At 55.3% G+C, this 19,244-nt stretch overlaps 1 protein-coding gene and 1 long non-coding RNA gene across 2 annotated transcripts in view; one reads left to right on the plus strand and one right to left on the minus strand.

The window, feature by feature from the left end:
* Nucleotides 1–19,244, plus strand: part of EPHB2 (EPH receptor B2) — a 128,649-nt gene that overhangs the window by 20,482 nt on the left and 88,923 nt on the right. The window contains 1 exon segment of the mRNA XM_042015833.1: nt 18,954–19,018. Coding sequence (XP_041871767.1) covers nt 18,954–19,018 — 65 coding nt within the window.
* Nucleotides 568–19,019, minus strand: LOC121658673. The gene is made up of 4 exons (XR_006014022.1): nt 18,952–19,019; nt 14,442–14,445; nt 8,410–8,419; nt 568–579 (listed from the first exon to the last, which is right to left on the minus strand). It is a non-coding gene; the product is annotated as an uncharacterized LOC121658673 (long non-coding RNA).

Raw genomic sequence — 19,244 nt, forward strand, 5'->3', positions numbered from 1 at the left:
TCCCACATTCCATAGTGGAGGATGTGGCTGTGAACGATGACCAGGTGTGGGAGCAGGTCCATCCCGGATCTGGGAATGCTCCTCCCATCCCTGCTCCCACCTGGTCCCTCCCCGTTGGCTGCAGCAGGGTCTTTAACAGCCGTTTCCCTGTGAAATCAGAAGGATTGCAGGCTGTGAAATACAAATGATTCGTACTAAATGCTGTGTAATGGATTCCACTTGCAGCCTTTGGTGACTGTGTGTTTCTAATAAAAGCCTCTGGAGCGAGGCGGAGGCTCCCAGCTGGCAGGGGCCAGGGTGGTGGGGAGGGTGGGTCCAGCCTGCGTGGTCCCCACGAGGCTCTTGGGCATCTGGGCTGGCTCCTGCGAGGTGGAGCGGCTGGCTTGGGAACAGTGAGCTCTGGAACCCCACAGGGATGTGAACCAAGGGGAAAAATAAATTCACAGAAATGCTCTCCAAGGGGGATTGTGCTTTCTCTGCGCTGCCAGTGGAGATGTAGGGTTCACAAAACCATGGAATCGGGGAATTTCCTGAGCTGGAAGGGACCCACAAGGACATTGAGTCCAACTCCTGACCCTGCTCAGGACACCCCAACAATCCCAGCCTGTACCTGGCAGCGCTGTCCAAACACTCCTGGAGCTCTGGCAGCCTCGGGGCTGTGCCCATTCCCTGGGGAGCCTGGGCAGTGCCCAGCACCCTCTGGGGGAAGAACCTTTCCTGAGATCCCACCTAAACCCCCCTGACACAGCCTCAGGGTTCAGATGTGGGGTTTGGGGGAACAGGGCAGCAGCAGGACGTGTTCTGCCTCATTGTGGGACACAAAGCTGCCCTGAGGATACAGCGGCAGCTCAGGCTGGCTGTAAGGATGGGGATTCCATGGAGATGTGGGATACACAGGGCATCAGCCTGCAGAAAAGCACGTGGGCAGCACCTGGTGCTTTCAAACCAGGGAACAGATGAGTCACCCCAGAGCTGTTGCAGAGGTAAGCAGGGGGTTCACACCTTTTATGTGCAGTTCTGCAGTGTTAGGAGTCAGGAGGGGTTCCCACTGTGATCCAGCAAGAGATGGATTTACAGGTGTGCACTGGAGGGGCTTGAAATTGGCTGGTCAGAGGAAAATACTCCAAGTGGGAGATTCCCATCTGCAGCAAGTGCCAGTGTTGGGAGAGCAGTAAAGGCTGGAGGGGATGGTTTGGTTACACCTGAGGGAATTCGGCACATCAGGGAACAGAAGTGGGTCTGAGTATGGGCACACTGTGTCTGGGTGGTGCACAGCTGTGGGGCATAACCAGGGCAACCAGGGAATCTCTGGCTCTGAAAAGACCTTGGAAACGGGATACTCCTGGAGTGAAAGAGCTGATCAGGTCCTTGATTGGTGAGCCAGGACATACCTGCATGTCCTGTCCTTGTGATCCCGAGGCCAGCCCTGGGGGCCTCTGGATCTGTTTCTGGTGTCCGAAGCCGAAGGAGAATCAAAATGAAAATAAACCAGTTTAATGGTCATGACTCAAGGTGTGGAATCCTGCCTGGTTTTGGCCTTACTCAGGAGATTGAGGAGTGTCTGCTGCCTTGTCTGGTGGTAGCGGCCTGGAGGAAGAACTGTTAATCGGGAAGGTCTGTTTAATTAGACAGGGCAGGACTCTGTGGCTTGGAAGCCGGACTAATTCAGCCTGGTAGAGGAGCATATTTTTAATAACGTGTCTTATTAACTGTACAGCAGATCACCCAGGGGTGGAGTTGATTCACTATTGCTCGAATCTGTAGATCAAAGGTGACTGATTTCTCATAAACTGGTTTTGACCTCTGGGGCTCTTCCCTCAGGCTATTGCTGCTCCATCTCCAGCTATCCCGGGCACGTTCTGGCCAGGCAGCCTGGGTGACACCCTCTGCCATGGGCAGGGACACCTTCTGCTATCCCAGGTTGCTCGAAGCCCTGTCCAACCTGGCCTTGGACACTTCAAGTGGAAGGCTGGAGATACCTGGACACAAGCTGCTGATCTGGGTTATCCTTCTGGCATCTTCCAACCACATGGATCTTGGCCACTACGGAATCACTGGCACTTACCCTGTGCTGCTCCTGGTCCCTCCCCATGGGCACAAACTGGGGCTGGGGCTTTCCGTGCTGGGAATTTTAACAGCAGTATTGGCTGCTTCCTTCTGAAAATTCACCCTTGCCTGAATAACCCCGAGGAAATCCTTGGGCCGGAGCTGGGCAGGGTCGGAGCAGATGTTCCCCCCTCACCCGTCTGACCTCGGGATCGATGGAGCCGGGAACTGGCCTTTGTTCCCTGGTCCTTGTGGCTGCCACTGGCCCGGACAGCCGGCCCTGCTGCCAGCAGCTCCTGGCCACAGGGATTTGGGACCTGCTGCCCCTGACGGGGGGGTCAGTGCCTGGAGCTTCCCTGCCCCCTCCCATGTAGCACAAAGGGGGTAAAGCTGTTCTGTTCATGTGTGTTTGGGGGTGCTCAGGGTGGTGTTTTCCAGGGTCTGATGTTTCTCTGCTCTGCAGGGAGCAGAAACATCTTACTTTTGGGGGGGCTGGCCAAAGCAAGTGCTTCCCTCAGCACTGCGTGGGAATTTGCCAGCCTTGTGCCATCCCTGTAGGGAATGCTGGGGAGGGCTCTGCTCCTGGGCACCACCTACTCGGCTCCATCCCAGGTGCTACCTCACAGTACCCACCTGGTTGGAGGTGGCAGAGCTCTTTGGGTGTCCCCTCCTGTCACCAGTGTCTCTGTGATGCAACATTTTGCTTTGGTAGCTTTGTCACAAGAGGGACCTTGAGCAAATCTGTGATATCTGCAGGTAGAAAAGTTACCAGGGGTGAAAGGCACCAGAGGTCTGATGGTCTTGTTTGACACCCTCCCAGCTGCTCCGTGCTGGAAGCCAGCTGGCTCTTACAGGCACCACAGCTGACTCCTGCAGGGATGCTCCCCGTGCCCCCCACGTCTCCCATCACGCCGTGGCTTCTTTCCCAGGCTCCCCAGTGCAGGGCTTTGCTCCTTGCACAGCATTGCTGGGATCAGTCCCGGCATGGGGACATCACGGCATGGGGACAGTGAGTGTGTGGAGCTGAGGCTGGGCGCTGCCGTGTTGGGATACAGGGAATATTGTAATGTGTGCCATGCTTGGAGTGGGACAGCCTTAAGGTTTCACCAAGTTTCTTAAATCACAGAATCCCAGAATGGTTTGGATTGGATGGAATATTGAAGCTCATCTCATTCTGCTCCCTTGCCATGGGAAGGGACACCAGAACTACGTTAAGAGTTCATTATTTTCTCTGAGCAAAGTAAACAAAGGCTCAGCCAAGGGGTTTTTTTCCGTCTATAAATCCCGGGCAGCATGAGCGGGTGGATGGGGCCAGCAGCCCAGAGCATCCCACCGGCCCTGGCGCCTCTTCTCCAGGCAGGATAAATCAGGAGACACGGAGGAGTGCTGCATCCCCTGCAGGAGGGAGGGGTGCTGCTCGTGGATTAAGGAGGTGTTTTTCACCCCATGGACATGTTTTCCATTGCTCAGGCTGCTGCAGTGCCATGGGGTGCAGCCATAGAGTCCCAGCATGGTTTGGGTTGGAAGGGACCTTAAACTCATCCAGTGGCACCCCCTGCCATGGGCAGGGACACCTTCCACTGTCCCAGGCTGCTCCAAGCCCCAGTGTCCAGCCTGGCCCTGGACACTGCCAGGGATCCAGGGGCAGCCACAGCTGCTCTGGGCACCCTGTGCCAGGGCCTCCCCACCCTCACAGGGAGCAGTTTCTCCCCAACATCTAATTAAATCAACCCTCCTGGCAGGGCTGGGACTGGCTGGTACCTCCTTCTCTGCCTACCAAGCACATGGGGTTTGGGGAGCCCTGCCCTGTGCATTTGGGGTTTGTTATGGCATGAGGCACCTGCTGTAGGCCTGGCAGCATTGGCAGCCCCAGGCTGTGCTCACCTTGTCAGCACCCTGCCCTGGAGACAGGTAACCAGAGGGTCACATCTGAGCTGTGTGGCACTGCAGCTTCTGGGTTCTCCTTGGCACTGCTGGCTCGTCAATGTTTTTGGGGCGTGCTGTGGTGCCAGTGATGCCCACACAGGGAGCTGAGTGCAGCCTCCTGCTCTGCCTGGTCTTGAGGACATCAGTGTGGCCACTCAGCCCAAGCTACACGTTCCTGCCACAAATTCCCTGTGCATCCCTGTGCTCCAGCATCACTGACAGCAGTGCAGTGTGCTGGGGGTTCCCATGGCTTGGCCACCATGGCTGGCTCAGGCCCTTGTACAGCAGCAGCAGGACCTGTGGGATGCTCCCAGGGGCTCCATGTCCTCGAAGCACAAGAGAGGAGAGGGGTGCAGAGGGCTGAGTGTGGTGCCGGGAAAAGGGAGAAGAGCAGTGTCCTTTTATTGCTCCCTGAGATTTGGGTGCATCCCTGGGTGCTCAAGCACATCCCACAGGTCACAGTCTCTCCCTGAGCAGTGAATGGGGCATCAGTCCTGGAGAGATCCCTTCCCATCACACTTGTGGGGTTCAGGGATCACCAGGAGTGCAGCAGCATGGGGAGGATGAACTTGCTGCTCCCTCACGTGTTTTCCTCCTGCAGACATTGATTTATAAAGGCTGCTTCATGCCGAGTAGAGAATTTGGGGGATGGGGCATTCAGTGCACAGCACTTTTCGCCTGATTTCCCATGTCAAGGCTGATGTCAGGTAATGCCTCGGTCACTCTGTAAACTAAATTTTGGAAGTGTGGTACTTTTATGAGGCTCAGGCAGCAAACCCTAAATCCCACAAAGCTGTTAGAGGCTGGCTGTGAATCGTTTGCATCCTCAGAAGATGCAGGGATACTCTCTCTTGGCAGAGTGGGGAGGGAGCAGGGATGCAACTGGAGGATTCTTCCAGGGATGCATCCATGCAAAGAGTACTGGGGGTTTGGGGTGCCAGGGAGAGGGTGCCGACACAGCCTGACTCAAGGACATGTTGTCCCAGCAGGAGCTGCAGGTGCTGGGTGTCTCTGGGCACAGGCAGTGCCACCTCCTGTGGTGTCACTTCAGTGTCCTGTGCTGGCAGGCCCCAGTGGTGCTGAGGGTGGCAAGGGGACGGGGTGCTCTGTGCTCACTGATCCCCCAGCCTGACCCAGGGCAGGCAGTGCCGGGGGCTCCGTGCCTCAGTTCCGCTGCCAGCCTCTGGAGAAGAGCAATCTCTCCTCCTGGCACAGATGTGGCTTTTACCCACAGTGAGAAAAGGCAGTGAAAGAGGGACCTTCTCCACTGAGGAATGAAAGAGGGACCTTGCACAGTGGCTCCGGTCTGTCCTTCCCCAGCTTGGCTCATAGGACACTCCTGATGGCCTGTCCTTGCTATCCTGTGTCTGTGCTACTGGGGGTGGCCCCAGCCACACTGAGAGATGCCACAGGTTCATGGCTGCATCTGATACCTCTGCTGCTTTATCCTCAAAGCTTGTTCGGGGTGGGGGGCCCATTGCTGCACCTCCACAAAACGTTTGAGATGCAGAGCAGGGAGGTTTCAGTGCAGCCTGAAGGGTGTGAACCACCTGGATTTTGGCCTGCAGAGCTCTCAGCACTGGATCCGCCCTCCCTGATGCTCCTTCTGCTGTCCTGTATCCTGGCTAATACCCTGGTCATCTCTCTGGTTTGACCCCTGCCAGTGTGTTGGCTGAGTTGGCTGGGCGACTGTTGTGGCTTTCACGGAGCTGTCGGGCTGTTTCTCCTCCCAGGATTTGGTTGTCGTTCCTGGGATGGATTCTGCAGCAGTGCTTGTAGAGCCACCATGGCCTCTCTGCAGGCAGCACCTGGTGCTTTAGGATCCTCCTGGTCCTGGAAGCGTTTGCTGAGCAGCTGGATGTGTCCACATCACTTGGCAACAAGTCCTTGAGGCACTGGGACTTCATCCTGGAGCTCTCCCAGAGCCCATCTGCCCCAGTCTCGTGGTGGAGATGGGGTTGAACCAAGACCCCCAAGCTCCTTTCCACCAGCCCTGTGGGATGCTACAAGATCATTCCCCATCCTTGGAGTCCCCTGTCCCTGCTTGGCACACGGCACAAGGTGTTGGAAGGGGAGAGGGGAGCTCTTGGGCTGTCCTTGTCCCACGGGTCTGTAGGGCTCTGCTGACCACACCATGTTGCTGCTGGAGAGCAAATCGTTGTCTTGGGGCTGATATTACCCTCAGGAAACAACTCCAGAATTGCTGTCCTGACCCCACCACCTCGCAGCCCTTGCTCCTGGATGGGGCAGGGTGAGCAGCTGCCCGAGGCAGTGGGATGCTGCCAGCCAGGGGTCTCAGGTGTGTCCGTGTGTCCAGGCCTGGGTACTGCAGGTCCCTGGAGCTGCCACGGCTGCTCGTCCTTCCTGGCTGTGCCCTTGTTTCGGTTGGGGTGTCTGTGTTTGCTGCCTTCACACTTGAGTATCCCCATGGACTCGCCTTTCCACAGCTCTGGTTGTGTTTGCTTTTGGTGTATTTAAAATTTCCTTTTTCCCCTCCTTTCTGTCTCCTGGCAGTCAGTTTTTTCATTGATACATCCTTTTGCAACTGTCTGCATCTTAGAGCTGCTAATTCGCTGCTGCCAACTTCCCCTGGGTTTAATTTATACAATATGTTTATTTTTACTGCAATTTTTTCCTTTTATTCCAAGCCAAGATAATTTTGAACTCAAGACGCCTTCTTTTATGATCGCAGATTTATGAGATTTTGGCAAAGCCGCCATAAGCCGTAATTACTCTTCATTGTTTTTGTTTACATTTCCCCCCCGATCAATTTTTGCTAATAATCCCTTTCAACTTGTGGAAATTGCCCTTTTTCCACCTCCGGGTGTGTTTCTTTTTGCTGCATGCAAAAATCCCTTCCCACAGCCGTGGAACCGGATTTGGGCTGTCTGTACCTGTGCGAGCGCTCACCCTCTGCTCACAGCTGAGCTTTGCTCTGCCGCTCCCCACATCCATTGTTCTGTGAAGGAAATGAGGCTCCACAAGCCTTGGGGTCTCCAGGACCCCATCCCATTGGCAGCCTGGACCCCGGCGTGTTCTCTCCTCCAGCTCCAAGAGCCGCACAGCTGGTTCACAGGCTGCTGCCACCTTCTCCAGGCTGGCCTGCAGAGCTGTAGGTGCATCCGAGAGTGGACATTCCCCACTCCCATGCCGGTCCCTGATCCCCCAGCTCCTTGCTGCAGCCTCTGCGGGTGATGGCAGAGGGGCTTCTCTCTCCTTGTGGTCCCACAGCCCATCTGCTCCCTGCTCCAGGGTGCTTCTTTCCAGTGCAAGGCAGCTGCTTGGTGAGCAACACTAGGATGGATGGAGGGATGGATGGATGGAGGGATGGATGGATGGAGGGATGGACATAGGGATGGATGGAGGGAGGGATGGATGGATGGATGGATGGATGGAGGGATGGATGGAGGGAGGGATGGATGGATGGATGGATGGATGGATGGATGGATGGAGGGGTGGATGGATGGAGGGGTGGATGGAGGGAGGGATGGATGGATGGAGGGATGGATGGATGGATGGATGGATGGATGGATGGATGGAGGGATGGATGGATGGATGGATGGATGGATGGATGGATGGAAGGGAGGGAGGGATGCAACACATGCCTTGCCCAAGCAGGACCACCAGTGAGCAGGAGCACAGTGGCACCCACCAGCAGAGCCCCCCTCAGTTCAACCCACTGCCCTTGAGGGTGAACGAGTGTGTAAGGGGAGGAGGGAAGCCCTCTGTATGGTGAGGTGTTGAAGATGGGGTTTTCCCAAGGAAGGAAACCTTTGCCTCTCAGTAAAAATTCCCTCCACCCGCAGCTGCTGGCTTCTCTGTGGCTTTATCTGCCATGGTGAGGCTGGAGGGGATCAGGGTTTACATTCCTGGCAAGCCCCTGGAGATAGAAAAGTGGCAGTGGGGAGATGCTTTGGCCTTGGGAGGGACTGGAGGGAAGCCAAGCTGCCTGAAGGGGTTTTGGGCTTTCCTGCATCTGGCCTGGGGAGAAGCTTCCTCTGGCCAGGAGCCTGAGCTGGAGCCCCTTGCTGCCCTCCCATGCTTGACAAAAACAAGGCAGCAGTTCCTCCCAAGCCATTCCTGCTTGGAGCTGCCAACCAGAAGCACATTTCCAGCTTGTCAGTAACAACAGGCAAGCAAAGGAATGTCAGGTAGATCCACAGAGCAGAAGTGTGTGATAGAGGGCATCCTTGCTCACCCCATGCCCAGGTTTGGGAGGGTGCACAAGGGGGCCTGGCTCTGCATGGCACCAGCAGTGCCAGAGGAGCAGCAGCACCCACAGGCTCTGGTGTTTGGGTGCCCAGGCTAATGTGGCACAAGCCCAGAGCTGTTTGATGCTTGTTGTTTGCTGGGGGATCTAATCCTGGATCCCTGGTGCAGGTGTAGCCTGGTGCCTGTGGCACTGCCTGTCCCCACCTGTCCCTGCGCTGCCATCACCTCCCCACCGCTGTCCTGAGCTCTGCTGTGCACTTCTTGCAGGGGGTGGCTGGAGTCAGGGATACTTGGAGCAGCTGGAGGGGCTGCAGGCAGGGGCTGGCTCTGGGTGGGGGGACAGCAGTGCTGGCAGCAGCTTTGGGCATCCCTCTGCTCTGGGCAGACACAGAGGAGGTTACCCAGGTCAATCTGAGATGCTTGGCTGCACCAGGGACCCATCCTGCTCTTTAATTCCCCCTGGTCCTGCCTCCCCCCGCTGGTGGCTCTGGGTGGCCTGGGCAGGGCTGTGGGGCACAGCTGTGTGTCACTGCAGGGCAGTGGGGCTTCTGCTGCAGCTTTGGCTGCTTGGAGATAACATCTTTCCCTGTAAATGTTATTATCCTGTATATGTTCGGGCCAGGAGAGAGGGGGGTCACCATCTGTGTTTTCCAATAAAAGCAAATTAAAATTGAAGCCCATTAAGGGTAGCTCAGTTGGGATTCTGAGCAGGGCTCTGGAGCCTGCTGGGAACGAGTTGCTTGCAGTCCATGCCACCAAGCAGGGTGACAAAACCTCATTTAGTGCCAGCGGTGCTGGGAGGTGGCCCTGGCTGCGCACACTGTCCCCACTGCGGGTGGGGGTGGCCCCAAGGGGAGGAGGGACAGAGCTGGCCATAAAGCCATGCCCTGGGCTTGTGTCACCCCTCCTGGTCCCCTCCATGCTCTTCACATCAGATGATGGGCAGAGGTTAGTGAGGAAAGGGATGATGTTGTCCAAGAGCCAAGCGTGTGCTCCTTACCCAGTGATGCTCTGCAGCCTCCAGTCTTCCTGCTGCATCCCAAATCTCCTGAGGTCGCCTTGCCTCTGTGCCTGAGGACACAGACAGTGGGGCTGGGAATACAGGATGATGTGTCTAGGATACAGGAGAGTGGCTGTGGGTATCAAAGGGGACTGGGCAGTGCTGCCCTGCACCCTGGGCATTACACCCCATACCAGTGGCCCCAGGGCATGGTGATGGGAGCAGGTTGTCATGTTCATACAGCAGCTTTTCGCAGGGATGCTGCAGCCAGGAGCTGCACATGGCATCTGCTCCTGCACACCAGTGGCAGTGGCTCTGTGTTTGGGCACCAGTGGTGACACCAGTGTCCCTCCCCCACGCTCAGCTGCACCAGGGCAGTGTGTGGTGGAGGCTGATGGTTCCTTTGGGGCTGGGGCACCTCTAGAAGGAGCTTCTGGGCATGGGACTCCAACCTCCCAGAGCACGGGACTCCAACCTCCCAGAGCACCTCTGTGTCCATCCCCAAGAGAGGAAGAGAGACCTGGAGGCACTTGGGAGGGACATGGCCCTGTTCCATCCTCTTGGAAAAAGGCTTGGTGGGGAATTTAGTCTTGCTGGGCCTGGATGAGACTGGATGCAACACTTTACCCTGGGACTCCGTCCCTCAGGGTATCTCAGAGCTGATGGGGTCAGTGCCATCACAGAGAGCCATCAGCAGTGCCAGTAGCAGTGGCTGCTAAACGCCTGCATCTGTGTCTCCTCTGTGTGGCTCCTGCATTCCCAGCAGCAGCAGGAGGGCCTCTGCTCGCTGGCATTTGGCATCTGCATTGTCTCTTCCCAGCAGCCTGCCCTCGCCTGAACTCAGACCACCTACAAGTCCCTGCTCCTTTCGGGACAGACGCTGCCGGTGGGTCCCTGGTGCTGCTGGAGCAGCTTCCCAGAGAGCTCTGGTGGGGTTATCCTGTTTCTGCTGACCTCTGGAGCAGCTGCTGTGGGGAAACTGGGACAGACAGGATGCATCTGCAGCCATGACTGGGATAGCGTGGCAGCCGGATGGAGAGTGGTCCTGCCTCACATCCAGCCTCACCTGCTTCTTCAGCAGGGGCTGAGAGGTCATAAAATCCGAATTCCCTCCTGTGACCTGGAGCTTGCATTCTCCTCTCAGCCGGGTAGGTGAGAGGGACTATCCTGGATGGGCTGAGGGTCAGCTGAGTGCTTGGAAAGCCGGACACGTGCTGGGGTGACCTGCAGGACCCCATGGGCTGTTGAGTTTGCCTTCTCCTTGTTTTGAGCTTTGCAGCAGTGGAGCAGTCAGCACGCCACAGGGCAGTGCTTGCACAGCCAGGGCCTTCACAGGGAGAGGAGGAGCTGGGAAGAGGAGCTGGAAGCTGCTGGATTTGGGCTGTGGCCGTGCTCAGCCCTGGCTTCTGGCTCACCCATTGGAGTTGCCGTGGTCCCCATGGCCAGGTGCAGCCCTGCTCCAAGCCCAGCTTTCCGTATTTCCTGGTCTAGCAAAGCTGGGAGCCAAAGGCCTCAGTGGTTTCTCACTGCACAGCACTATCAGCCCTGGGTTTGGTCCCCTCAGGATGGTCCAGACAAGATGTGGGCAGTCAGAGTAAGGGAGGGATTTTGGTGGGAATGGGAAAGCATAGCCCAGCTCATGGCATTTCCCTCATGGAAATGCAGGGGGAGTTTCACCTGGCATTGCTGAAATGCTGTGCCAAGGGCATTGTCAAACATCCCCTTGTTTGACACCAGTCCGGACCCCCAGTGTCACAAGCAGCTGAGTACCACCCAGTTGCAGGTTCTGCTGAGCCCCAGCTTCCATTCCTGCTCCTCTGCTGGCTCTGGGGCTGGCTCCTGTCTCACAGGGCTTGCAGGAGCCATGACTGATGTCCTAGGGAAGTGAGGAGCCAGGAAGGCTCCATGACTCCCCCAAAGTGAGGATGTCTTTCCCTTGCCAGTGCTGTGGGGTGTCTCTGGGGTCAGCTCTCCCTGCTCCATGGACTATCAGCCTGGATTCTGCTTGGCAGGTCAGAGGCACTCTGTGATGGAGTGATGGAGATGATGGACATCATCCTAATTCTTAGGTCTCTGAGTCTGGCTGGACCTAATTTTTCAGGGAAAGGCATCGAATGACCAGGTACCTCAGTGCTGGGTCCACAGCACTGGGACCACCAGCACGACCCGCTGTGCCTGACCTCGGGGTGGCCTTTGGGGCTCTGGGAGCGGGGCGTGCCGCGATCCCTGTCCCAGCCCAGTCAACTGCCTCTTTTCGCTCCCTATCAATCACTCTCCCTCTTGGAGTTTAAGTGGATCCCTGAGTGAAGTATCCCAAGTATCCCGTAGCCGCCGGCTCACAATGCAGCAAGCTGTTCCCGCGCCAGCGGCTCGGCCGGGGGGGGGATTGAGTTTCAGCTTGTTCCGCTGGCCCCCGGCCAGGCAAAGCAAAGCTCGGGGCTGCAGGGAAGGGCCACTGGGTTTGCTCAGCCCCTCTCAGCTCGCGCTGGCAAAAATATCATAATCAGGCTCCAGTAAAGCACAGGAGGCAGAGAGGGGCCTTTCAGCTTGGGGAAGGGTAAAGAGATCTGCGGCGAGGGCTCCTCGGGCAGGGACAGACGGCTTTCTCATTAGCCACCCCCTGCCCCGGGATGTGGTGGCTGTGCCTGAGGCCAGCATGGGAACATGGTTCCAGGAGCATGTGGAGGAGTTCATCCCGACCTGTGGTGTCTCCAGTGCAGATCCTGATCTTGCTCCACCTGGCTGGGCTCTGACGCTGAGTGTCCCTCCAGCCTGGAGCTGATGTGGTGTTTTAGATGGGTTTCCAGGTCACGTAAGGGACATGGTGACAAGGAGCGATCTCCCACTGTCTCTGCCTTAGGATGACTTTGCTCCCAACCCATCACAGCGGGCTGGGAGCTTCTTGCCTGCTTTGCGTATCCAGCACTGGCCACAGCTGATGTGGTTATGGGTCCACAAGAAGCTTGCTCCCTGTGTTGACAATATTGGACCAGGATTAAAATCCTGGCAAGTGTCCTACCCTGAGAGAGGAGCTGGCGTGAGGAGTGAAAGGGGAAGGGAAAAAGTTGTGGGTGGAAAAATGAGGGTGGAGGCTCCAGCTATCTGTGGGGCTATTTATTTGTCCAGCTGTTTCTTTATCTGGATGAGCTTGGAGCCTGTGAATGTGAAGGATTTGCCAGGACTTCTGAGAAACTCAGGTCCAGATGCTCTAAATTGGTCTGAATTGGCAAAATGCCATGGAAGTTATTTTTCCGGATGGAGAGAAGTGTGTCTGCAGTGTGCACAGCTCCTCTGTTAATCCCCTTCACCTCCAGCCTCCGCCACTGTCCCTTGGTCCTGCCACTCTCCATCCCCACTCCTGGCCAGCCCGTGCTGATGGCCTGGCACCACCAGCACCCAGCATGATCCCAGACTCATCCTCCCCTCCCAGTTCTGTTCACCAGTCTCATTCCTGATCTGACCAGATGGGAAAAGCTGGTGCAGCTGCGAACCCCCACACTCATCTCACTTGTGGCTGAGCAGCAAGAAGGCCATGTGGAAGCACAGGAACCCCCACCCTGGTCATTGTCACAGCAGATCCTCAGCGGGACGCTGTCTTAGCCTGGCTTTGAGCATCTGGAGGTGGTGGGCTGCTGGTGATGATGTGTCTGGAGATGCCAAGTGTCCCTCCAGAGCAATGGTGTGCCCTTGGAGCAGGCAGCAGTGCCGGGGACAGGCCCCAGTGCTGGCGGGAAGCTGCCCAGAGAAAACAGTTTCAAAGTGAAAAGGACAGGCACTGGTCTCCGGGTGTCCCGTGGGGAGCAGCGCGGTTCCCGGTGGGAAGCGGGCCAGAGTTGCGTCTGCTGGTTTGGAGCAGCTGCAGATTTATTTATAATGCCGTGGGCAGCATGTGAAGCGGCAGATAAACACGCGGGAGGGGAGAACAGAAACAACAACACTGAGAGGACGCTGCTGTGGAGGGAGCGCCGCACTGAGCTGCAGCTATCGCAGCCACCAGAGGTGGGCCAGGGGCCAGGCTCCCACCCCTGCTGCTCCCACATGGCTTTGCTCCATGTCCTGGGTACCACGGGGATCTTCATGGGGCTGCCGAGGCATCAGCCTCTCGCCCTGTTACGTGGTGCTGCCAAACCAGCAGGATGGCACCGTGAAAGTGGCTGTGACAGTGAGTGAAGTTGCCGAGGTGGTTGTCAAGGCATTAACAGTTGGGCTCAGGGTTGCCCATCCAGGAATTGGTCTGTGTTTTTTGTCCCCAGCACAGGAGCTGGTCCTGTTGGGTGCCCACGTGCTTGTATGAGCATGGGGCAGCCCCAGGCAGGACCAGGGAAGCTGCTGGGGGGATATGGCCATGACAGCCCACCACAGGTCACCATGGGCACAGAAGTGGCTGCAGCAGAAGGCAGCCCGGTGGGAGCTGCAGGTGGAGGAGCTGCCTTAGGGGGGTGATGGGTTCCAGTACCTTGGGGCTTATCACACCTCGTGTGGAGCTTGCACCTGTGGCAGAACTTTGTCCAAATGATGTCCCTGGGCCTGGAGTCACCTGTCACTCAGAAATGTCCATGAGCATCTGGAGCAGGTTGCCCAGAGAGGTTGCCCAGACTCCCCATCCCTGGCAGTGTCCAAGGCCAGGCTGGACGGGGCTTGGAGCAAACTGGGACAGTGGAAGGTGTCCCTGCCCATGGCAGGGGGTTGAATAAGCTGAGTTTTAAGGTCCCTTTCAAACCAAACCGCTCTGGGACTCTGTGATTCATCCAAGATCCTCAGAGAGCTGCTGATGTCATTGCAAAGCCTCTCTTGGTGACTTTTGAGCAGTCTTGGGATTCCAGAGAGGTCCCAGCTGACTGGAAGTTGGTGAACATTGTCCTAATTTTCAGGAAGGGCAAGAAGGAGGACCCTGGAAACTACAGGCCTGTCCATCTCACTTCATTGCCTGGTAAAATCATGGAGAGCATTATTCTGAAAAGTATTGAAAAACACCTGGAGGACTACGTAGTCATTGGTCACAGCCAGCACGGCTTCATGAGGGGAACTCCTGCTTATTAAACCTGATTTCCTTCTATGACAGGGTAAACCCACCTGGCTGATCAAGGGAAGCCAGGAGATGGAATCTCTTTTGATTTCAGCAAAGCTCTTGATACTGTCTCTCACAGGATCCTTCTGGACAAACTGTCCAGCCCCCAGCTGGATAAACATGTCACGTGATGGGTGAGAAACTGGCTCACAGGTCAGGCAGAAAGGGTGACAGTGACTGGGGTGATACTGGACTGGTGACCTGTCACTGCAGGGCTTCATCACTGCCCCATGCTCTTCAGCATCCAATGACTTGGAGACAGGACTGGAAGGAATACGAGGCAAGTTCACAGAAGATGCAAAACTGGGAGGAGCTGTTGCCTCTCACAAAGGCAGGGAGACCCTGCAGAGAGACCTCGACAAAACAGAGGACTGGGCCATCACCAACCGTGTGAAGTTCAACAAGGGAAAGTGCCGGATTCTACACCGGGGATGGGGCAACCCTGGCTGTGTGGATGGACTGGGGAACGAGAGGCTGGAGAGCAGCTGCAGGAAGGGACCTGGGGTCCTGGTCAAAGGCCAGTTGGATCTGAGTCAGCAGTGCCCTGGCAGCCAGGAGGGCCACCCGTGTCCTGGGGGACATCAGGCCCAGCATTGCTGGCCAGGCAAGGGAGGGGATTGTCCTGCTCTGCTCTGCAGTAGGGCAGCTTCACCTCGAGTCCTGGGGCAGTTATGGGCATCACAATATTAAAAAGACATGAAGCTGTTAGAGAGCATCCAAAGCAGGCCATGAGGATGGGGAAGGGTCTGGAGGGGCCATATGAGGAATGGCTGAGGTCACTTGGTCTATTCAGCCTGGAGATGACTGGAAGGAGACCTCATTGTGCTCTTCAACATCCTCCTGAAGGGCAGCAGAGGAGCAGGTACTGATCTCTTCACTCTGTGACCAGTGACAGGACTTGAGGACATGGCTGAAGCTGAGTCAGAGGAGGTTTAGGCTGGATATTAGGAAAAGGTTTTTCACCCAGAGGTTGGTTGGGCACTGAGCAGGCTCCCCAGGACAGTGGTCATAAGCCTATCTGAGCTCAAGGAGTGTTTGGACAATGCTCTCAGGCACAGGCTGGAGTTGTTGGGGTTTCCTGTGCAGGGCCAGGAGTTGGACTCAATCATCCTTGTGGGTCCCTTCCAGCTCAGCCTATTGTATAATTCTATAATTCTGTGTTGGACAGGGCTTGGAGCAGCCTGGGACAGTGGAAGGCGTAGAACTGGATGGGTTTTAAGGTCCCTCCCAACCCAAACCATTCTGTGGTTCTACGATTCTGATTCACACCCACTTGTGCTGACCCTGCAGGGTCACTGTGATTCACGGGGACCAGTTATTCCCAATTTTCTGTAATTCAGGCACCCTCTGCTCAGTATAACTCCGTCTCCGAAAGGACTTCAGCCTGGGCACCAACTTGGTGCAAAAACTGCCCCAAAAGGGGCACACTGGAGTGTTGCAGCTGTGTGCGATGGGGACCACAGCCCTGGGACCCCCTGCACAATGAAGGGTGATAAACAGGAGCCTCAAAGACAGGAACCTGGTTTAGGGAGGAAGAAGAAGGAAGCTGAGCTAATTTAGCTGTCTTGGAGATGGATCGTTTGCCACCCGTGAGCACCACAAGAGGGAAAGGTTTTGGACTGCAGAGTCTTTGTAGAAGGAAAAGGAAATCCAACAGCTGGCAGCTGAACGGTGTAAATCCAGACTAAAATTAATGGAATATCTGGTGTTTTTTATGGGAAGATAATCTGCCATTGGAAAAACTTGCTTAAAACCTGCAAATTTCTTCTCCTCCTTGTCCCTGGCCAGCCGGAGTGGATGCAGAGCTCCAAGGGGATCCTTCAGCTGAGAATAAGGGGTTGGGGGCAGTGGCGTACCGAGCACGACATTTCCACTGCACCAAGTTTTCATTAAATAAAAGGCTTTTAAAAATGCAAAATGCTTCAAAATATGAAGTTTATTTGGGGAATTATTTGTAATGGCTTAGAATAGATCTTCTTTTCCATTTTAGTCACTGCTATTAATGTACTTACTATGCGCCACTGTCATTGATAGTTAAGATAAAGTAACAAATTCAGGGGCTTTTTAAAGCTTCTTGCTAGCACTGGGTGAAAAATGTTGTTTTCCTTTCAGATCAAACGCCACTGGTGTTTTAATGAAAAAGCCAGATCCTCTGATAAAATAAACACTATTATTGCCCTATGTAAACAAATATTCCGTTTAAAAAGAAATTTCGTAAATCTGACCCACAACATTTTGGGATTAACTGTTTTCCAGAACTCTTCCTAGTGGGAAAAATTGAAAAGAATTATTTTTTGCCTTTTACTCTTGGAATAAAACCAAATTTCGAAATCCTGGTTTCCTGTGAACTGGAAACTGCTGGCTCAAACCAGGAGTAATGAACAAGCCACAGTCTGAGGAGGATTTACTGCCAGGAGTAGGTGCAGGGAGCACAGCACTGCCGAGGCACTTTTTGGGGTGCCAGTGGGGAAGGGGAGGTCACATGCACTGAGCAGTTGTCACCTCTGCATCCAGGCCTGGCTCTTCTGTGATGGGTCTGCTCAAGGCTGAGCTTTTCTTCCATTGTTTTTGTTCAGTGGAGTGAAAGTGGAGAAGGTAGGGATGCTCTTGGGGGATTTGTGGCAGAATGCTTGGTTTTTTTGGTGGGGGAGGAGGACAGCAGAAGGACATGGTTACATCCAGTAACTCTCCATTCCCATTCTGGGACTACCCCTGGCAGTGGCCAAAGCCAGGCTGGACGGGGCTTGGAGCAACCTGGGATGGGGGAAGGTGTCCCTGCCCATGGCAGGAGGGTGGGACCAGATGTTCTTGAAGGTCCCTCCCAACCCCAGCCATTGTGGGACTCTAAGTGTGTGTGGGATGGACACGTTCCAGCATCCCTGCAAGCACAGTTGGCATCCCCGGCACATGTGCTGAAGTCAGGGGCAGATTCACATTCTCCCTGCAGAGCAGAGGGACAGAATTTCCTCTCTGGGCATCACCCTGGTCTCAGCACAGAATCACTGGCCATGTGCTGCCCTGTGCAGTCTGTCCCACCACGCTCTCCTCATGTCCAGCCTCGGTGTGCTGAGGCCTTTGGGCAGCATTTCTAAACTGCATTTCCCAAACTCTGGAATATTGTCCTGTTCTCTTAAACTGTCAACCTTGTGGTGGTGCAGAAAAATCCCTGTATTGCAATGAGCATGTGGCTGCAGACCTGGAGGACGGAGAGTTACCCAGACTGTGGAAACCACCTGTGGAAGTGTCCAAAAAACACCTTTGAGCACTCCCTGGGAAGTGTTGAAGTGTGTAGATGTGGTACTTAGAGCCGTGGTTTAGTGCTGAACATGGCAGTGCTGCAGAAATGATTGGACTCGATGATATTCGATGGCTTTTCCAACCTTAACGATTCCATGATTCCAAGTGTCTGTCCCATTTATTTCCGATGGGGCTGGCTGGCCCATGTTCACCTGCTCATGTTGGGCCAGGTATTGGGGTGCCATAACCTGAGCACCCCTCCTTGTGCCATCAGTGGAGTTAAACCAACCTACAGCTATTTGGGATGAAAAGAGTTCCAGTGCTGGAAGTACCATGAGCTGCAGAAAGGGCAAGGAGGCTTTGCTGTTGGGTGCCTTAGGAGGACTTGTCTGTGCTGGTCCGTGGTAGCATCACCTGACCTATTTCAACCCAAATCATCTGGAAAACCAGCTTTAACAGTGGTTTAATTTTTTAGTCCTTTTAAGTCCTAAAAGTGCTGTTCCTTCCCACATCCTACTGCATCTCTGAGGATTCTCCCTACTGTGCAAAGTGCTGAGAAAAAAATATCGTGCTTTTGGGAAACTAGAAGGTGATGGAGGATCCCTGCTCAGGCTGCTCCTCATCTGCAGGGCTAGAACTGCTCTAGGCTGGGGGTACCTGGATTTGGGATTCAGAGGAGGAAAATCCAGCTGAGCTGATGGATGGAAGAATCCCCATTCACAGCAGGAGACATTGCCTGTGCTGGGCACCTCGAGGTCCCACCTCAAGTCCTGGGGTCAGTTTTGGGCCCCTCATGAAAATAAAGACATTGAGGGGCTGGAGCATGTCCAGGAAAGGGAACGGAGCTGGGAAGGGACCAGAGGACCAGAAGCAGCTGAGGGAGCTGGAAAGGGGCTCAGCCTGGAGCAAAGGAGGCTCAGGGGGGACCTTGTGGCTCTGCACAAGTCCCTGACAGGAAGGGGCAGCCGGGGGGGGTCGGGCTCTGCTCGCAGGGAACAGGGACAGGAGGAGAGGGAACGGCCTCAGGCTGGGCCAGGGGAGGTTTAGGTTGGATATTAGGGAAAATTCCTTCGTGGAAAGGGTGTTCAGGCATTGGACCAGGGCAGTGGTGGAATCACCAATCCCTGGAGGTGTTCAAAGGGTGTGTGGACGTGGTACTTGTGGACATGGTTTAGTGATGATTATGGTTTTGGTGCTGGGCTAATGGTTGCACTTGATGATCCTGGAGGTCATTTCCAACCTTAACGTTCTGTGATTCCATGATTCTGCATGGGGGCCAGGGAGCAGTGGGCAGGGGGTGGGGAGCAGTTGGGTGGAGGGACCAGTACGTGGCCAGGAGTTTCAGTGTGGGATGGACTCCATCCCTGCAGCTCTGGGCTGGCTCCTCTCTGCCTTTTTCCCTGTCTCCATCTTCAGTCCTTTCATCAGCATCCAATGACTCCTTGTTTCACCTTCCTTCCACAGAGACCCTGATGGACTCCACAACAGCGACAGCAGAGCTGGGCTGGACGGTGCATCCTCCATCAGGGGTAAGGCATCACCTTATGGAGACCTGGAGCTGCTCTGGGGTCTCTGCTGCATGTGAACGTGGCAGGCTTGGCCCAGCAAAAGTCAGGCACTGAAGCAAAGTGCCTTGGCCATGTGGGAAGAGCACAGAAGAAGGTGACAGTTGAGGTTTCCAGTAGTTTTCTAGATGATACTCCAAAAAAATACCCCAGTGTTGGAGGTATGTAATTCCCACCCTACAGAGTCAAA

Source organism: Corvus kubaryi, unplaced genomic scaffold (genome assembly GCF_017639235.1).
Source record: "Corvus kubaryi isolate FWS band 111438036 unplaced genomic scaffold, C.kubaryi_AGA036_p1.0 split3-37344, whole genome shotgun sequence".
Classification (NCBI taxonomy): Eukaryota; Metazoa; Chordata; class Aves; order Passeriformes; family Corvidae; genus Corvus; species Corvus kubaryi.